Source organism: Heloderma suspectum, chromosome 7, assembly GCF_057233095.1.
Source record: "Heloderma suspectum isolate Gila_16-S chromosome 7, 16-S_ref, whole genome shotgun sequence".
Taxonomy (NCBI): domain Eukaryota; kingdom Metazoa; phylum Chordata; class Lepidosauria; order Squamata; family Helodermatidae; genus Heloderma; species Heloderma suspectum.
The window spans coordinates 98898885-98920195 of NC_139464.1; the positions used below are offsets into that span (position 1 = coordinate 98898885).

Sequence of the window (21311 nt, forward strand, 5' to 3'; positions counted from 1 at the left end):
GGGAGAAGTCAGTGGAGCTCGTGGAAGGGAGTTCAGCTGACTTGTGCCATTCCAGAAGTGGTACAAGTGGTAGTTTTGGCTAGTTTCCTGGGTTGAGCTAGCAATTGCTAGCTTCCTGTTTTGCTAGCAGTCTTTCCCACTAAGAGCAACATGTTCAATGCTGACAGATTGCCAGCACTGGATGCTGCCCTTTGCTTCTCAGACACCATTCGATCTGACAATATCTGTCTGTCTATAAATGCACCAACAGAACACTATGGGATTTTTAAATTTTTGCATAAAATTAGTAGATTAGCCAACAACCAAGTTAATCGAATAATCAAAACTAAGGCAGATTCTCACTGAAAGTATCTGATATGTGAAAGGTTTAAATAGGCTTGTAGGTAAATCGTTCATGGGAATGCAAACCCTACATTGGAGGGATTTCTTTTTCACATTCTCTCCCACATTCACACACAACACAATCAGCATGAAAGAGGATCAAATATATTTTCAGTACAGTGAGTGAAAATTAAGTATGAACTGAGCTTGTGCATAAAATATCTTTTAAATGTATTTTGATAATATCACTGACTGAATTGAGGCAAGTGAAAATCTAATACAAAATATAATTAGGAAGCCCATTGGGAAGCCATTCTGTTCATAATATAACTTGAAAGCTCTAGTAAAAAGCCTGTACAACTTGGCCACCAAGCCAAATACAGTTAATTAGCATAGCACATTTGAAGGGTCAGGGCCAATGGGAGTTTTCTTTCCATTGCAAATAGCAGCCATGAAGTGGCCTGATTCTGACTGAGCCTGCAGCAGGGGGAAAGGGCTAAAGTCCCCTCTCCCCATGCCACAGTCCCAATCCAGCTCACCCCATGCCTGCTATTTGTTAAAAACAAACAAACACCCAACTATGTAAGGCCAAAAGATGTGAATAATGTCACAACTAGTTTAGCCCTCAGAAAATGGGCAAAATAATGCATTTTAAAGTCATAATGATGTCTCTGTAGATGTTTATAGACTATTTTATTGTTGCTTTATAGACCTTGATGCTCATTTCTCTTCGCATATTATAAAGAAGACCAGAAGTGTTTGGCAGAAGTGTTTTGCTGTTTGGCAACAAAATATGACATAGAACCAGTAGGACCAGGAAGACAGACATGAACGAACTAGAAGCAAAGGAGGTACATACATTTTCCAGGCAGGGGTGGCATGGGGGTGGGGGTAGGAAAGCAGCTGCCAATGAAAACTGTCCTGTTCCAGGGATGCTAAGTTCTGTAAGTGGCTTAGGGTGATTAGCCATCTGACTGACAGCCAGGATCAGGTGGGAAGTGTAGTATAAAGACAGCAAGATGCCCTTGCCAAATTTATTACACAGGGTGTGATTTCAAGCACATCTTTGATATTGTGATATTTATTTTCTAAAACCGGATTACCTGGTCCAATCTATTCACAGACATTCTCATATTTATATTTACATTTATGTTTCACTTTTCCACCAGATAATACTCAAAGCAATTCACAATAAAAACATCAACACCCTCATAAAATCTATTATTATTATTATTTTCATTAAACATGTCAACAGTTAAAACATCAGCTCAAGAAATAATTCCAACTTGTACTAAGAGGATTATATGAAAGCCAGGCAGAACAGGTTTATCTTCAATAAACCTTTAAAAGTCTCCTGGAGTGGGCCTGGCAAGCCATTCTATGAAAATAATGTCTTAATCTAGATACTAAAACAAAAAATAACCTAATTCTAGTAAGAGATAATCTCATGTCAGTCAGTGGCTCCCATCTGAAACAATATTTCATGTAGGTATATTGGAGAATGATTCCAGACTCAGTCATTTAGTGATATAAAACTGACAATGAGCACCTTTAAATTTAGCCTGGAAGCAGACTGGTAACTGGTAGTGCTCACATAAAACTGGTTTCACATGCTTCCAGAAGTTTGTACTGAGCAGATGTCCTGTTGCCACATTCTAGACCACCTGAACTTTCTGACTGTCTTCGAAGGCAGACCCACTTTCAGTAGCCAAATCAAGATGTTACCCACACATGACAGTGGCCAAGCATAGAATCAAAATAGGCAGGTATCTAAGTATATACAATTATGCACAAATATTAATGATGTGTATAGAATTCTATGAGTAGAGCTCAACACCTGTTTGATCTTTCACACCTTTTCTCTCAGAAAACCTACAGCGTAGGCAGAACACCGAGGGATGCAAGAACAGAAAAAGCTTACCGTAGTTGTCTTTATTCGCCCACCTGGTTGTGTACAGGTCCAGCCTGATTTATTGATTAGCAAATCACAGCCTTCTCCTTCTAAACATGGAAGCATTTCACACCACTGTTTTGTTTTTATAATGCGTGCTGTAGATGACAAAAAAGAAAAATTACAGAAAGATCAGCCACGTATTTCACATAGTGCTGTGCCAAAACTCCACCCGCCCTTTCACAACCTCTGTTTCCCTGCAAAAGAGGCATCCATTTTTCTGCTTCTTTTGCAGGGATGTTGAGTGGACTTAACAGGGCTTCCGTTCTTGAGACTTTCCAGTGTGGCTGCCTGCTGAGTGCCTGGAAGCTGAGTGAGGCATTTTCTTTTCATTTTGTTGTTGTTGTTAAACATCCTTTTAAGAAGAAGAAAGAACCCCTCCCTCAGCTTCCAGGCATTTAGCAGTCAGCAGCACAGGAAAGTCCCAAGGGAGGAGGTCCTGGTTATGTCCTCTAGGGGGCTTTTCAGAAAGCTAAGTCTGGCCTGCTGGGCCACGTGGCACCTTAGGCAAGGCTCCTCTCCCCAAAGCCCCACTCTGCTTGTGCTTTCCCTAGACGGGAAAGTCTAGACAAAATAAAACCGGTTCACCAAGTAAGGTGCTGGTTGGAGGAGCTCTCCTTCAGCCATTTCCTCAGTCTAGGAACCAGTTGAGAACAGTCCACAGAAAGCAAAGCAGGCTCTCCAACTGAGGCACCAGCTGGAGCTCCAGCCAGTGTATCAGGTGGGGACACAATGACATCAGGGAGCAGAGCTCTTCCCCTGGCTTCATGTACAGGATCTTACCCCCTGACATTATCCAGCCCGTGGGGATTGATGGTGCTCAATGCGGCTAACAATAATAAAACCAACATTAAAATAAATTCAGTTAAAATAACCATGGAAACAAACTGATTGAAAACACAACAATTTAAAAAAATAAACAGCGCTCAACCCAACAGAACTTCAGCAACAGACCAGAATACATGCCAAAGGCCTGCTTGAATAAGAATGTATTTGTCTGTTGGCAGAAGGGGAGCAGAGAGGGTGGAAGCAGCCATGGAGAAGGCCATCTTTTTATCCCCACCAAATGTGCCTCTGATGATGGTGGGACCAAGAGAAGGACCTCCTTCTGGTTAATACTCTAAGCCCAGCATTTGCAAACTCCTCCTTTTAGCCATGCTGGAGGAGGCGAGGGAAGCAAATAAGTATGAAATGTTACATGTATGCTGGGCTTAGAGTATTCATTTGCAAACAAGTATGCAATGACATTTTTCTTTCTGCATATATTGAGTACTTCAAAGTCAGTGTTTTCGTAGCATTAGATATATGTCACAACAAGGGAAGATGGCTCGTTTTAAAAAGATTTAACACAGCAATATGGCTATCTCCTGCAGCAAGGTGTTCCCCTCCCAATCCATTTTACAAGACCTAGAGGACTTATGGCTCTATAACACTAAGTACAGAATGTGATTGAGGGGTGCATCCCTAACACCTGAGGCTTTCAGAACACTGTAGAACTGAGTCTTAAAATAGAATAAAAGTCAAAAAGCTATTTGAAAAGTGACTACAGCAGTAGTGATACTACTTAGCAAAACAAAGTGTCCAATAGGTTGTCTCAGCACAATTATTTTGGCTGATAAAATAGTAGCAGTAGAGTAATCACAGTCTGTTCTTCAGTGATATTCTAGGAGATTCTCTAAACTATACAAAACTCTCATGGCTCTAACCCAAAGGACTGTAGTCCTGTGAAAGGGCTAGAAATTTCCAAAGATTTTTCATCTTGTGTGTTTTGTAAAAGCTACAGCCATCAAAGCAGTTAATTGCAGTCTATATAGCCCCTGGGTCAATTTTTTAAAAGTGTATTAAAAATGATTTCCTTCTAAATACTACTGACATTCCTAATTTTTGTATTCATTTTAGCCCAACAACCTATATTTATCTGCCCCCTATAACTTCAACTTTCTTTTCTAAAATTACATATAGGTTTGGAGATACTTAGACATCTTTGGTAAAATTTTCAAGTGGTGTCATCCAGCTATGTGAATGCACATGCAGTAGTATTGGTGGTGAGAAAGACTTGCTTGCTAGCAATACATGCGAAGCAATATACACTTAAGATTATATAGGCTTAAAGTGCACATATTCAGTTGTGTGGAAATGCAGTGCATGCAAAACAAACTTAAAATATTTTTAAAAAGCAAGATTAAAAGCAATGAGTTGTATCCTATGTTAGCCTTATTTAGAGTAGACCCACTGAAATGAATGGAACGTAAGTTAGACCCAAACTGGATACAACCCAATGTTTAGATTTTCACCTCTTCACAAAAACAATTATATCAACAAAATAATAAACCAGCTCTCATTGAAAAGGCTTCTCGATTACACACTATTTTGAATAAATAGAAATGAAGCTCACTTAACATTAATTTCACAGATATATGGAGGATTCAGACCATTAGGGCATAATCTTACATAAGTTTAGACAAAAAAAAAGTCCATGCTGGCTGGGGAATGCTGGGAGTTGTAGAACTTCTTTTCTGTCTAAGCATGCGTAGGATTGAGCCCTTAGTTTTCTAATGAACTCAGATTTTTATCCTATATGAAAGACAATGATGGCGAAAAAGTTTAACTGGCATATAAATTAAAGTCTCAAAAAGAAGATACTTATAAAATATAAAAGCCTGAAAAAAATTGACAGAAAGTTCAGAAATCCTGTTTCTCACGGTAACCTAAATTACAGGATTTGCAAAATGCCAGACCACGAGTCCAGTTTGCTTGGCCTTGTGGTGGGCCATTACGGGCCGGTGGGGTGAGCTGACGTCCTCGGCTGCAATTGGTGGCCTGTGGTGGTGCCACCGGAGGTGGGAGGGGCCGGAGAGCCATCTTAAGCTCTCTGTGCCTCTCCCAAAACGCCTCTCCAACGTGTGGCTGGCTGCAGAGCGGGTGCAACGCGCTTCTGCAGCTGGAGGAACGTGGGCGGCGGTGACACTCGCCTTGGAAAGGCGATTGACGACGGCCTTCCCTCCTTTGGGCGGGAGCGGCTATATCTGATGGGAGGCAGCGGTGGCGATCAGCTCTTCGCTCCTTCAGTGGTTGCGTTGAGAGGGCGGTGGCAGCCTCAGCCTCTCCTCACCCGGATGCTGAGCGGCCGAGGTTTCTTACTGTGGTGGTGGCGGCGGCAGCAGAGGGTGGCCGATTGTCTTGTCCTTGGGCTCTGGGCAGCCCGGATCGCGCCCACTCCAGTGAACCTGGGCCTCAAGGCCTGGCCGGTCCTAGCTTTTGGCCCAGGCTTTCCCTCTTGGGGTGGCTGTGGGGCCGCGAGATCTGCAGCGTGGCAGTGACTCCGGGCATCTAGGCCTGAGCTTCTGGGGCCAGCTGGCCTGAGGTTTGGAGGGGGCCTCAGGGCAGAGGTCCTTCAGGGGGATTTCTCCCGGCCTTAAGGAGGGTCTTGACCCAGAGTCCTGGGGCTGTTGAGGGGTGACCAATAGATAACCTCATAGAGTTTGCCCCCCACACACAAAACCCCCGTCTTCCATTGTGGGGGGTGGGGTTATCCCTCTACACCTCTTCCCCTGCCGCTGTGCACTCCATAGCCCCCCAGGCACCAATTCCCGTGCCGAGCATCTAGCCAATATGCCCCCGCAAAGGACAGGGGGGGCAAGAAGGGAAAGGGCAAAGCCCCTCACCCTCCAGCAAAAAGGCCTCGATGGAGACTTGAGTCTTCATCAGAGGGGGAGGAGGACCCCAATTTGGCACTGATTCTGGCCTGTGTGGTGGCCATGGAAAAAGACAAAGGGATCACACCACCTGCACCCAGGCCAACCACATCAGGTGGGTCTCAGCCTAAACAGACTAGACGACAGACCCAGTGCACATTGCTGTTTTCCCTTTCAGAGCGTTTAGATGCAACTGAGGCATCTTCCAGCTCTGCCTTCACTCAGAATCCCGTACCAGCTCCCCCTGAAGCTGAAGGTACAACATTTGCATCAGGGTCGCCAGCAGCCTTGCTTACTGCATCTCCGGGGGATCCTGCTCTGACTATCCCAGTTGCAGGTGAGACAACTTCCTCTAACACCTTCCACTGGCCGGGGTGGGGCCTGATGGGGCCATGGGGATGGTTCCCATGGATGTCAGCCCCTAGATGGCCCTTTTCTCTGCCCACTGGAGATAGGGATGTCAGAGAATTCCGCCACGGATCTCAGTGCGGCTGAATGCCAGTGCATTCGGCCCCCTGAAATCTGTGGCGGAACGAAGCCCCCGCCCCCCAACCCACGAAAGGCGTGCGAAATGGAGCACTTACCTACTGCCATCCGTGCTGACTTGCGAATGACGGCTGCGCTGCCGGATTAGGATTTTGGGGGTAGGTGTGGAGTGCTTCCCCCCCACGACGAATCACCCCGTCAAAAAGGTACGTGACTTTCGTACATCCCTAACTGGAGATCAAATTGACCCAAATGCAGTTGGGAATGAGGTTTTGCCTCAGGTAGTTATGCAGCCCCCACCTGTCCCAGTAATGCCAGTGGGGGGCGGGGGGTCAGCCATGGTACATTACAGCTCTGACGCCTTGGCTGCTGCGGGGACACTGGACACTTCCAAATTCCCTCAGATATGGCCTGGAGGTGATGCCGCAGCCCTTTCGGGGCCCTCGGCAGGGCAACACATCACACTGCCAGAGGCTGGTCCGCGTCATCCTTCTTCAGTAATGAAGGCCTGTGCATCAGTTGGCAGGCCCCAGCAGGCCCCACCGATAGGGTCCAGTCTCAGTCCTCCTTGACATAGGCAGACCCATATGCCAATGTGGGGAAGGATGCCATACCCACCGGCAGTACATCTATACCATTAGGTTTTCATCTTTTGACCGCCACTAGGGATAAGATCTTATGCAGAGAATTCACTGATGTTTTCTCCTTGTTATTTCATGAACCTGACTCTAAGGATAAGGAGAAATTGGGTGATAAGGAACAAGACAAAGGCAGGCGAAAGAAAGTCGCTCACACCTGGGCCAATTGGCTGCCAGGCTTTCTGATTTATATGGGGGTGTTACAACAAAAATTCCCCGGGCGAGGGTGGGTCCTTACTAAATATTTAGATATGATTTATAGGGCAAACTCCGAGTATGAGGCTTGGCTGGCCTATGACGAGGCCTTTTGTATGAGGGCCGCTGTTGACTCCTCCCTCTGCTGGCTCCCTTCTGCCAGCACAGCCTGAGGAATTATGCCCTGTCAGGGCTATGACTGGTTTTCTGGATTTGAGGGGGCTCTCAGAAGGTCTGCTGTTTTGCCATTGTGATGGTTCTTCACTGACGAAATATCAATTTTGGTCTGTTACTAAGGCAGTATTGGGTACCCTTGGTCTAGGTAAATTTTGCTTTGGGACACATTCTTTCCAAATAGAGGCCGCTTCGACAGCTGCGTCTTTGGGTTTCTCAACCCACCAGGTGAAGGTGGTAGGGATGTCAGAGAATTCTGCCATGGATCTCGGTGAGGCAGAATGCCAGTGCATTCGACTCCCCGAAATCCATGGCGGAACGAAGCCCCCCCACCCCCCCGCGAAAGGCGCGTGAAACGGGACTCCTACCTGCTACCGTTCGCGCTGACTTGCAACTGGTGGCCGCGGCTGCGGCCGTCATTCACTTCATCACTATAGCCGTGATAGGCTACGTAAATACTTATGTAGCCTATCACGGCTAACACAAGGATGCCATTTGCGTCCCTGCGGAAGCCGAGATAGGCTGCGTAAGTATTTACGTAGCCTATCACGGCAAAAAAAAAGGGAACGCAAATGATGGTGGCTACGGCAGCCGCCATTTGCGTTCCCTTTTTATTTTGGCCGTGATAGCCTACATAAATATTTACGTAGACTATTACGGCAAAAGAGAGGGGCACAAATGGCGTAGTGGCTGCCATTTGCATTCCTTTTTTTTTTTTTTTTGCCGTAATAGGCTACGTAAATATTTACGTAACCTATCACGGCAAAAATAAAAAGGGAACGCAAATGGCGGCCACCGTAGCCACCGCCATTTGCGTTAGCTGTTTTTGTTTTGCCGTGATAGGCTACATAAATATTTACGTAGCCTATCATGGCAAAATACAGGGACGCAAATGGCAGCGGCTAGGGCAGCCGCCATTTGCGTCCCTGCAGGCTGCCCAGCAGCCGTGTGTCCGGCTATGGGCGGCCCCGGCTAGCGGCTCCGAAGAATCTCCACGGAGTGGAGCTGGCCGGAGAAAATTTTTGGGGGAGGGACAGAGTGCCTCCCCCCCACCGCGAATGTCACCTTTTGAAAAGGTAAGTGACTTTCGTACATCCCTAGAAGGCGGTGGGCAGATGGCACTCCAAGGCCTTCAGGGCTTATGTCATGCCCCTTCCTTGATATGGTGGAGGTCCCCTCCCCTCCAGTTTATTCCGGTTCTTACTGTTTTCTCGTTTCTTCTAGATGGATGGAATGGATGTGAACCCGTGCATGTGCTCATATGCGGCCACAGCATGGTGTTCTGGACTGGTCAGAGGGCTTCCAGGTCAGGCTGCGGACCTCAGCTCGGACTGTCCCGATTTGTCTGCGTGCAGTGGCTGGGCAGACGTGACATGCGGTGGGAGTGCCTCCTACCCACTCTATTCCATCAAGGTTTGGTGAGTGTCCCCCCGCAGGTTTTGGTGCTGCATCTTGAGGGGAACAACCTGGGTTGTTTAAAAGGCAAGGGCCTTATTTTGCAAGCATTGAGGGATTTTCAGGTTATTGGGCGATGTTGGCTAGGGGTAACCATTATTTGTTTGTGCTTGCTCCTCAGACTTTTCTTGCGGAAAGTCGAGAACCAGCAGGCCATTGAAAGGGCTCGGCAGAAAGTTAACAGGGAAATAGCTCTGGGGCTATTCCAGCATGGAGATGGGGTTATTCCTCATCCAGAAATTTCATGGACGTGGAGGGAGCTCTATAGGCAAGATGGGGTGCACCTGTCCGATTTAGGGAATGATATATTTCTGTTGGATCTGCAAAGGGGCCTGCGGGAAGTAATTTGACTAAGTTTGAGTATGCAATTTGTTTGCTTGGAGTTTGACTAAGCAGTAGGCTTGTCACTCCCTGTGGCTGTTAGGACAGGCATTGGGGATGAGAATAGGGACGGTGAGCATTCAGAGGCACAGTTACTGTGACAGGTGATGTCTGAGTCCTCCCGCTCTGGGTTTTGCAGCCCATCGGGGGTATAAGGGTTACCTAGGAGGCCAACTCACCTCACCCACCCGGTGTTGTGCGGCCTGGGTGGGGGTGACAGGGGAAGGCCTACCTCCCTCAAAAGGAGTAGCCCTGTGGGGTGGTGAGATGACATGCCACCACACAGGCTTTGAATGTTTTCATCCATGTCAGGGACAGCTAGAGGCTGCCCCAGTTTAGTTGCCCGTTCTGTTTTCCTCTTTGCAGATTTATCAATAAATGTGGCCCAGTTTGAACCCAAGAACCTATGTCAGTCTCTTTATTTCCCCATCTCCACTCGCAATGGGGCCCTATGGGATAAAAAGCAGTAGAATGACAAAAATTTTGCTTAGCAACTACTTGCCTCCTTTACCAGCAGAGAAAAGGGTGAAGAACTGAGCAGTTGCCTAGCAACAATCTGACATTCCCACCAACTTAGAAGTAATGGCTGATGATTGTCATGGAACAATGCCATCAAAATCCCAACTTCCATGGCAGAGATAAAACAGACAGATCGGGCTAAAACAGGAAAGATTTGTCTGAGTTACTAGTGAAGAATATAACATTTTCAAACAGTAGGTTACTTAACTAAAAGTTGTCTTCATATGAATTGATCCTACAAACATATACATAGGTGAAAGCTGACATTTTAGATGCCCTACCAGAATATTCCTATCAATTAATAAATACATTTCAAAGGTGGAACATAATTGTACACATCTACTGTTACAAATCACAGAAACACCTGTATTTGAGGAAAGATAACATCGTCTCCCCCTGTGGAATTTCATATTTTCCAAAGCAGATTTTTGCAAAGATAAAAGAGATGATCTCTGAGGGCACAACGGGTGAGAGGAAGTTCAAGAAGAGTACGAGCAGTTAAAAAAAATACAGCAGAAAGTGACCATGCCCTGCATTTGTACCACCTAGCTTGATGAAGTGTTCTGGTTGATCCTAATAAAGCATTGTATTTTGGTTGATCCTTATAAAGATATTGGCCAACTATAGATTTTGGACATATTTGTCAGGTTTTTATATTTATCACCACCCACCTTAAAACTTTGGGATGGGTTTATCGTTTCAAGTTAGGGATGTACGAAAGTCACTTACCTTTTTGAAGGGTGACATTCGCGGTGGGGGGGAGGCGCTCCGTCCCTCCCCCTGAAATTCTCTCCGGCCGGCTCCGCTCCGTGGAGCTTCCGCGGAGCCACCAGCCAGGGCCACCTGCAGCCGGCCATCCGGCCACTGGGCAGCCTGCAGGGATGCAAATGGCGGCGGCAATAGCCGCCGCCATTTGCATCCCTGTATTTTGCCGTGATAGGCTAAGTAAATATTTATGCAGCCTATCACGGCAAAAAACAAAACAAAAAAACAGCGGACGCAAATGGCGGTGGCTACGGCAGCCGCCATTTGCATTCCCTTTTTTTCGCCGTTTTAGCCTACGTAAATTTTTACGTAGGCTATGACGGCAAAAAAAAGGGGAACGCAAATGGCGTAGTGGCCGCCATTTGCGTTCCCCCCCCTTTTTTTTGCCGTTTTAGCCTACGTAAATATTTGGCATATATGGCGTCCCTGCGTTAGCCATGATAGGCTACATAATTATTTACGTAGCCTATCACGGCTATAATGAGGAAGCGAATGGCGGCCGCAGATGGGGCCGCCATTCGCAAGTCAGCGCCGACAGCAGCAGGTAAGTGCTCCGTTTCGCACACCTTTTGTGGGGGGGGGGTGAGGGGCTTCATTCCGCCATGGATTTCGGGGGGCGAAATGCACTGGCATTCGGCCTCACCGAGATCCATGGCGAAATTCTCTGACATCCCTATTTCAAGTACATTAGGAAACATGATATATCTCTTTGTAAATTTTCCTGAAGATACAATATTTATCATACTGCTTCAAACTGGCATTTCCCATTTATATCTAAATCAGCTGACCACCTAGCTTGAGTAACCTAGGCCAGAAGAGCTTACATGATGAGATTTTGAATCCCTAAAGAAAATATTTCCTAAACTGTGGAAATCTTAATTTTCAGGGAAAGAACAAATAAGAGACAGATAGCTTCAGGGTACTTAGTTTTTGCTGTCTAACAAGGGATGTTAATGGAACGCTTGCTTCTAGAGAGAAATCTTTGTCAGGACTCACTGTGCTCTGTTTTTATCCCCTGATGTTCCGCTCTGCTGTATTCAATTAATGTACTGGAAGCAAAGTAAAATTTAAACTGATCTCTGACATGCCAGCAGAAACTACTACAGAGATCAGGTTTTTAGGACATTTCATTTTGTCACCAGTATGCTGAGAATGTCAGAGCTACTGGGAGCAGAAGGAAACAAACAGTGAAGCTATCACAGAAGTATAAGAGGAAATAAGAGGAAAAGTCTTACATATAAGAATTATAGAAAATAATGCATTTGATGACACCACAAAGGTGTATTTAATCATAACAGAGGTTCTCTTAAGGCATGTTTCTATTTCACATTACTTTTGGAAGGGACCACAGCTCAATGGCAGAAATGTTTTGTAGGCAGAGATTCCCCATTTCACTTCCAAGCCTTTCCAGTTTAAAGGATTAGATAGCAGGCGATGGAAAAGATTTTTACCTGAAACTCTGGAATAGAAGCTGTCAATCAGAGTAGACAATACTGGATTATGAGGGACCAATAGTCTGACTAATTATACAGTACCTTCCTGTCCCTCCTCACTCTAGGCATTCCCATTACTTTAAATCTTTGCCTTTGGTACTTGGAATGGAAGGGGTGGAGATCCCAATCAGCCAGTAATAGGTGACTGGCAGTCAGTTACCTTATCAACCACCTTATCATTCATTGTTGATCTTAGGAAGTAAACTCTAATTATGAGCCAGTTGGAGCTCAAACTTGACACCTCTCACCTCTCTGACCAGCTTTGTCTTGCTGATCCTCCAACTTTCACCTCTCCCTCTGGAGTCTTCCAAGTTCTCTCAGAAGGCAGCTCTACAGAAGGTTTTTGACATTGTCAAACTATTTGCCCCATAAGTCTTTGCAAGGTTCTTGCTCCAACCTTGCAAATATTCATCCTTGAAAATAATTATTGGTCTTCTACCTCTTTAATAAATTCTACACTCTCCTAAGCTAAAATTTTCATAAATAAGAAAAGAAAATATTAAGATAATTACAGTAAGTTTAAATCAGTTTCATTCTAACAGAGGCATTTGGGCTAACATACTGTAACTTCTCATTGACCTCTAAGCTTGCTGACATAAGAAAAGCAAGGAAGCACCATTTTCCCAGCTAAACTCAGGAAAAACAAAGTTTCCCACCTAACATCAGGAAAAAATGTACATTAGATAAGAAGGAAGGAAAAATAACTGCTTATTGTACTATTGTTCACATGTTCAGTGTATGATGCAAATAAGTAAATATAAAATATTGTGGAAAGTAAAAAGAACTAAAAAAAAACCCAAACGGCTCAGCATGACAATAATCCAATACAATAAACCTATGCAGATGGTATCCTGTTTGGGGAACTTCCAAATATGTGTGCTCAGCAGAGCTGACAAAAACATGAAGTAATAATATTACTCTCCAAAATCATAGCTGGGAATTTTGGGGCAAAAATAATAACTAGTTGTTAAAGAAATCCCGTTCTGCAGAAAGGTATCACATAAACAGTCCATAAGAAATCATTTAAAAAGGAGAGGCAAAAAAGGAACTTCAGGACAGAACATCAGTCCTCATTAACTTCTTTGCTCCTTTTTGCTAACAAGCTCAGAAATGTCATTGGGTAAGAAAATGTAATCTTTACAATGAAAGACAATGTTCCTAGAACTCAACTTAGAAAGCTTTTTGAAATGTGTTTTGTTTGCAATCACATTGCATTTTGTATGTTCAGTGCTCTTATATCATGAAATGTACAAACTGCTTAATATTTTGAAGAAAAAGTTGAAAAGACATGCTTGGTCTCAGAGCCCTTTATCAAAAAATTATGTGAGCCCATACTAGAAGTCAGAAATTAACCTGCATACTTAAGGCACGTTGTGCTGGGGAAATGGCATGGTATATGTTACCTGCTGACCAATGATCAAACACAGAAATCTCATATCATAATATCCCTGGACGAGAACAAGTCTGTCACAACTTCTCCCTCAACTTCCAATGCTCTGGTACTATTTACATCCCAAGGTGATTAGAAGTAATTCACTAACCAGCTTATGAATAATATTTATATTCCACCTTTCTTTCATGATGAAAGTCAAGGTGCAGGAAATTGGGTTCCCATGCAGTCTCCAGCCACTTACCAAAGCAGACTAATAGCCTTAGCAAGCTTGTGCCTTCAGGCCACACTCTGGTACCCGTGCATCCTGTGGATGGGTACAATCCTTGATAAATTAGGTTCTCTTGAAGAAGAACTTGCTGGTTTTCTACAGCTTGTTCTGATGAACAGCAAGCAGTAAAGTCAGAAATACAAAGGCACAGAAGTTATTTTTCATGGTCATCAGTGAAAACATCTTCCTTCCACCTAGAGACTAAAACCAGAGGGTGTCAGAGCAGCTCATGCTGTTAATACCGGCACCAAGGCTGAAGAAATTAGTATTGCTAGATTAAATGAGAGAGTGAAGCTCAAGGCTATTTGTTTTGAACAAAATAAGAAAACTAAAAGGAACGTGAGTGGCACAACCTTTTATATGTATCAAATGTGTGGTATCAAAAGGTCTGTGGGTAACAACACAAAATTGAGCCCCTACTGCCTACCCACACAAGTGGATATTCCTTCCCTCACAAATACAAACAAACATCCCCTACTACCACCCCACGCAGGTGCTAACAAAGGCCCTTGTTGTTTCTGAAAATGAAATGGCAACTAAACAATTTAACAAACAATATGAATATATAAATATCTGGTTGATCAAATACAACTGTTGAACCATCAGTTACTGATACTCAGAGATGTGAATGAATGCATTTTCTTACCAATCAGATTTTGTTAGACATCTATCTGATGTCACAGATATACATAACAGGATTTCTTATTGACAGCTAAAGCCTGACTTTTAATGTGTGTTACAAATGGATTCAATGTGAAATACACAGTGCTGATTTCTTAGTGATACTCTGCCCTAAAAGCAAGAAAGTTCCATACTTTCAAGAACCAATAAATGGCAAGCAATACTTTAAACTGCAGATATCCTTTTGGATTTTTTAAAATCTATTTGGATTTTATTTTTATAAATGAAATAAACACTACCAACAATATAAACAGAATCTTCAGTTTCCAACATTACAATATTCTAAGAAAAAGAAAAAAGGGGGGATAGCAAAAGAAGGGGAAAAAAAAAGAATTATATTAAACTTCAACAAGAACAAACAAAATATCCAGTATCCTTTTTGATGTTATGAAGCAAATATGAAAGAAATACAAATGTGAATTCTTTAATTTAAAACGTTTACTCTTTTTGCAAAAATAAAAAATAGTGCAAATACAATGCTAGCTGTTAAACGCAAAAAGAGAACATTTTAACTCATCTTGTTATGCCTGATTTTAATGATTTCTCAGGAACAATACTTAAATGCTGTTTCCTCAATCCAAAATTAGTTACAAATCGCTTTCGTTCAGGGTTGCCTTAGCAATAGTTATTCAGTAGAACTCTCCCGCTAGAGAAGCAACTCCCTTCACTGATGTTAATAGGCCTGGAGTGTACAGTTTTGCAAATTGCTATAGCAAAGAAATAGGGCATCACCTTTTGCATTGCTATAAGAGCTGGCTTGCCAAGACAAGTGCCTAGTCAAGAACAGTAAAAGCTATCTACCGAAGCCTCTTCTTTGCCACTGCACTCTGCCTGAATTTCATCCTACCCTCTGAGAAAGTCAAGTAAGGGTTTCAATTAGGAGGGGAGAAAATTAGGGCAAATATTAATATTTAAGGCCAGTTCATATTGTTCTTATATTTCTCCAGTGTTCTCCTTGTGCTTCCAGTCCAAATGACTGCATAGAAAAGTTATTGGTTAAGCAGAAGTAAATTTTGCAATTATTTTTGTGACAGAAAATGTTAGGGATCCAACAAGAGATGACTGTTATGAAGAATTTAGTTGTGTAAATGAATCAGTCTTTACAGTGTAAATGTGTGGCTTCTAACCATACTTGTTTCTGCCAAATATTGTGATATACAGTATTGTACAATGACATTTTGATATACTGTCTTGCCCATAGAAAGTTGTAGCATTTAATACATTAATGAATATTAAGGTCAAGAGAAAACATTCTGGTTCTGTATAACATTGCGGTAATGCATACCAAACAACAGGGACTTTCTGTGTTAGGGCAGTAACTTCTACTTGATATAAACCACATTTTAGAATGACACAGAAATTGCAGCAATATATCATGGCCCTAATTACCTTAGAGTCAGAGAACTGAAATCAATAGAAAGCTTGTGTTAATGCCTATATGAAAGAAAAAAAAGAGAGAGACCACTATAGTGCATGAAGCTGCAAAACAACCTGTAAATGGCCATTATTAATATCATCATCACAGTTACTATACTGAGGGCTGCTGTAGTGATTAAAGATGTGAGCTGTGAAGGTTCCAGTTCATCTTAGCCATGAACCCTGCAGATAGTATTAGGTTAGCCACCACAATCCCTGCTTTCTCCCATCTCCATCTGCAATATAAAGATAAACATACTAGCCTACTTTACAGGTCTGTTGTAAAGATTTCTGAGGTAAAGTATGCAAAGCACAATGGAAGCTCAATATAGTGTTACTAATATGCATGGTACTTTACAGGGTATATCATAAGAAAAAAAAAATGGTGTCTGCCCCAAGGAACTTCCAATCTAAATTTCAGTGGTAGCACAGGGAACAGATATGAATGGATGGGAAGACGAGAAAGGAAACAGATAACAGGGAACAGATAACAGGTTCAAAAAAAATCTCAAAGAAAATTGAATGCCTAGGACAATAATTTACTTATTAAATATGTAGTATATAATTACTGCATGTCAAATATTTGAAGCCTTTGACTTCACCTATATTGAGCTTCCACTATATTGAGCTTCCATTGTGCTTTGCATACTTTACCTCAGAAATCTTTACAACAGACCTGTAAAGTCTGTTTTACTGTTGATCCCACTCAAAAACACATTGCGGCAATTTAAGCAGGGGGTGGGGAACAACCCAATACCTTTTGTCTTAAGATATACCCATGGCCTCAAAAAAAAAAAAAAAATCAATTAAAAGCTACTACTTCTGAGGAGTTCCTGTCCCTTGTTTCCAATTCTCCCTGCCGAAAGAAATGCTGACTGCATCAAATCTGCATGCATTATAACAGCATGAATATTCCACCTGCAGATTATGCATCACTACCTATCAGTAATCGCTACTGAGAGACTACCTAGGGAATGTGCTTAAAAGAGGTTCTCCCCACACCACCCAATTTCTGCTTCAGCGAAGCCCTGGGGAAGTCTTACACCAAGATGGATTTATGTAATTAAAGCATTTAGAAATTTCTGAAGTGCAGTGATTAGAATGTCAGTTATAAAGATCCATTGTAATTCTACACTATGCTTACAGGCACACTGGAAAGTTAGGGACTCTACATATGAAAGTTCTACCAAACTGAAATGGGCATCAGGCACTAGAAGTCTTAGAACTGGATGATTTGCTCTTCAGGTTCAGAGGCAGACGTTTTTATATCTCTAGCAACCCAGGATGTCATAAAAGCTAGAGAACCTTCTTGACTTTCAATAAAAAACAATAATGATCTCATGTTTGAACTCCTGCAAATTTAACATTTAAAGGCACACAATGTAAGATGATTATACACATGCACCTCTCTCTCTCTGTATGCATTTTAAAAATCAATGAAATACTAACAGAAGAAGCATAATTATAGCATGATTTGGGGGTAACAATGGACGAAGGCTCACGCACCGCAACGGAGAGAACAGCTCCAATAGCGCCCAATAATAGTCTTCAGAAACGTGTAGGAAGAAAGCCAGACTATGAAGCACATGGTCTTCAATGTCTATATACTAATGCCCAGAGTATGGGAAACAAACAGAACGAACTTGAACTCTATGACTTGATAGGTATAACTGAGACTTGGTGGGATGACTCTCATGACTGGAATACAGCAATTGAAGGATATAACTTGTTCAAAAAGAACAGGAGGAACAGAAAGGGAGGTGGGGTTGCACTGTATGTGAAAAATACATATCTCTGCACAGAAATACAGGAGGATGAGCTTGGTAGCCCCATCGAGAGCATCTAGATCAAAATAAATGGAGCAAAGAATAAAAGGAACCTGGTGGTCGGAACCTACTACCGGCCACCCAATCAAGGAGAAGACGAAGATGAAACTTTTGAAAAGCAAACTGCCAATGTTTCAAGGTAGCATGATGTAGTAGTAATGGGGGACTTCAATTTCCCCAATATTTGTTGGGAGACAAATTCTGCAAAACATGGCCCCTCCAGGAAATTCCTGATGTGTGGAGGATAACTTCCTCCTACAGAAAGTATGCTTTTCCCCTCTTGCTGCAAAATTTGCACCCCAGTTGTCAGACTCATCTCTGCCCACTCAGCCTCCAGCTGAAGCTTCTGAGTCTGATCCAGGACTGGTGCTTCTTTTCGCCATAATGGAGAGGGCCAGTGGTGTGATCAAGGCTCAGTGCTCTCTGCCTCCCTTAAAGAAAGGCAAGGGAGAAGATCAGAGCACGATCGGCCATCCTCCTGGCTGCTGCAGCTGTTGTTTTTTCTGAAGTCACAAGTGAAAAGGCATGGGAAAAGCAGCAGGCCAACAGCACAAGCACGTGCCCTGGCAACTGGCTTCCAAGCCGAATGAAGATCGGCTGCTTGTGATGTGTGTTGCATTTATACCGCACTGCAAATAAAACTAACATTTTTGATAGAGATTTTATATTAAATGCAGATTGCTTTTTAGATATAACTGTTCAAGATATTCAGCCAGTGTCTACTTCCTGCTTACAGAAAACTCAGAGTCTATGCCCAAGTTCTAAAATAGCAAGTAACAATGCTTTTTAAGCAAAAGTATAACAGCTTAACCTTACACCATTTGTTTCAAGGAAGAATTCTATCTACTTTTTAATATCAGTGGATCAACTGATAGTATCCAAAATGGAGGCACTCATGCATGCACCATTTACCAGTCAGGACTATTGTGATGGCATTGAGGAAAGGTGTAGGTTCTGGGGAGCTCTACTCGGAGATGGTTCTGAGAACCATAGAGATAATAACTTATAGAATAACTCTACCCATGGCCTGGAGATAAAGATTCCTGGTTCTCTGAGGCCCTATTTTTGCCCTTAAAACCCCCCAAACAAAAACAATGGATAAAGAAGGAGTCTGCAGCAAATACAGGAGTTCCTCCTCTGTCTCCAGACTTATTTCATGTGAAAAAAATGTTGGCTTTTAAAAAGTGTATTATATTTAATCCTACATTTCCTCTAAGAAAACATACATGGTCCTTCCCTCCCCCTTCCCACTTTATCCTCACAACAGCTGTATGAGGTAGTTTAGGCAGAAAAATATAATGACTGGCCCAAGGTCACCCAGCTGAATGGGGATTTGGACCACAGTATCAAAAAAGGTCCCCTAGTTCCCATCCCCCTCTCTCCCCCACTCCATATGCTAGGGTCCCAACTCAGATCGGGACTACTGCTCTTACGCTAGAGTAAAAAAATAATGTAAGACCTGAATGAAAAGGAATCAAAAGGACAAAAAGTGAGGTCTGGACTTGATGACTCAAGAGCTCCTTTGCAAATCTAGCATCACTGTAACTTCACAACGCAATGTGATGTGGCGGGTGGTGGGGAGACAAGTCTTGCGGTATCCTTATATTTCTGGGTAATGATGTCTTACTAAAAAAGGAAACAAATTTTACCTTCTTGCAGCTTTATAATTAAATAGCCATTTTTAATGTAAAAGTAAGAGAATACTTTTTTCTTTGTTATTCATTCTCCATCTCTACATTTAACACTTTCCTTCTAACTGTAATGATTCAGCATTCTACCTAGCTCTTTGTTTTACAGGGTCAGGGTTAAAACAACAGCAACAACAAAAACACCTCTGATATATAGTGACCTATTATTTACTTTCAATGAGAAAGCTGTAATTCTATATATTCCCGTATCTTTATTGATGCAATGCAATAGATTGCTAAAATTATATATACTAATACTGTTCTTGAGTCGAGAGTAGTTGCACTTATGTAATCAAAACAGCAGGGCCCATCTAACTCAATATTGCCTGTATTGATTGGCAGCAGCATTTCAGATATGAGCTTTTTCCAGCCCTACCAGGAGATGCTGGAAATTGAACCTGGATCCTTCTGTATGAAAAGGATAAACTTTACCACTGAGCTAAAGCTCTGAAGGGTCAGATACATCTGCATTGGCCCTTGTATCTGCTACAATCAGTAATAATCAAGGAAATATAACCAGCACTCAGTTAGCTGGAATTAAAGCAACTGTTGGTAAAAGTGTAGGATTAAAAACAAATTGATGGAGGGAATAATCCTATCGAGATAGGAAGCTGCCTCCAAATTTGGAGATGACCGCCTATCCAGTGCAGGGCAGGCAGAGCATGGAGGGGATCTTCTCCGCACTCTGGCTGCCCTGCATTCGCGGCTAGACGGCTGATTTCAGCTGTCTCACCAAAGGACCTTGGAGCAGGGGGGGAGGCTGGGCAACGCAGAAGCAGCATCATACAAGCACGTCTGCACTCCCTTCCCCTGGTAATGCCCCATTTTGCCCCACTCTGCGCTGTTCATCTCAGTGTGGAGCCTGCGGACGATCTGTGCCGCCTGGGAGGGGGCGGGGGCAGGGAAGTGGTTTTCTGGGAACTGACCTCGAAGCATGGGCCATAGGATTACACCCTTAGTAACAGAAAGAGAAGGGGAACTATGTATGCCTAAACATCAACAGGATGAGCAAAACGATACACAGTCACAACAAAATTTGTGCTTAAATTGGATTTTACTATTTAGAAAACATTGTTCGACTTTCCAAATGAAGACTGCATAAAAGTTAAATCTCCTCAGAATATGTTTTATGTTTATAAAAACTTCTTTCTGTGGCTTTTATACAAAATAAATCATTACTCATCTGCTATGACTTACTTTTTATCATTGAAAATCAGCCTAAAAGAATATGAAGAAAAGGTTAAACTGCATCTCATTCTAGTTTCTTGACACCATTTAAGCAAACACAGTTATAAAGAAAACTCATTCTTATTTTCCTGCAGAATGAAGCTGATCAGCACATAGAAAACCTTCTTGAAATCTCCAAGCTCAAGTTTCTCAGAAATCTAACCACACACTCCTGTTCCTTAAGAAATGCCTCACTGGTTCTGAAAGAAGTGAACTAATATTGATGAACACAACATGCACATCTAATGTGGGAGCTAGGTAAGAACTAGATAAGAAGGTTCTGTAAACAATGTCAGCTAGCACTGCACTTGAAACGAGATAACCTGCAATGGAGGCATGCCTTTGTTCTGCATAATGTGCAGCATTTGAGCCTTTCTTCAACACAATTCAGCCATTCAGTGCCAGAGACAGTTTGTGTGGAACTTTGTACCTGTGTCCTCCATTTTCTACTGCAGTTCACATTGGGAGGCATGTAAGGTTTTGAGGGCCAAACCAGACATTACATGGAAGACACAGATGTGTTGTTCTTTTTTACTCAGGTCTAAACACAGACCCCTTCCCCCTGATCCAGATCGGGAGCACAGAAGGGGAGAAAGGATTAAAGCCCCCTTTCGCTCCATGATCCAGATCAGGGGCCCTGCAGTTACACTAGAGTAAAGAAGAAAAGACTTAGCTACTTGCTACGTCTTTAATGCAAGGTCTACTTTGATCCCTTTTCCTTACGGGGAGGTAGGCTGCA

The 21311-nt window shown here is 42.9% G+C and overlaps 2 protein-coding genes across 6 annotated transcripts in view; one reads left to right on the forward strand and one right to left on the reverse strand.

The window, feature by feature from the left end:
* The window catches only part of TAFA5 (TAFA chemokine like family member 5), a 515983-nt gene that overhangs the window by 100012 nt on the left and 394660 nt on the right, over positions 1-21311 (reverse strand). For all 5 annotated transcript variants that reach the window (XM_084810965.1, XM_084810969.1, XM_084810968.1 and 2 more), the window contains one exon: positions 2243-2370. In XM_084810965.1, the coding sequence (XP_084667091.1) occupies positions 2243-2370 (128 nt within the window). The remainder of the gene's footprint in view (positions 1-2242; positions 2371-21311) is intronic.
* LOC146340098 (uncharacterized) lies at positions 6031-9265 on the forward strand. The gene is made up of 2 exons (XM_084811404.1): positions 6031-6304; positions 8685-9265. The coding sequence occupies exons 1-2, from the start codon at positions 6031-6033 to the stop codon at positions 9263-9265; spliced, it is 855 nt and encodes a 284-aa protein (XP_084667530.1).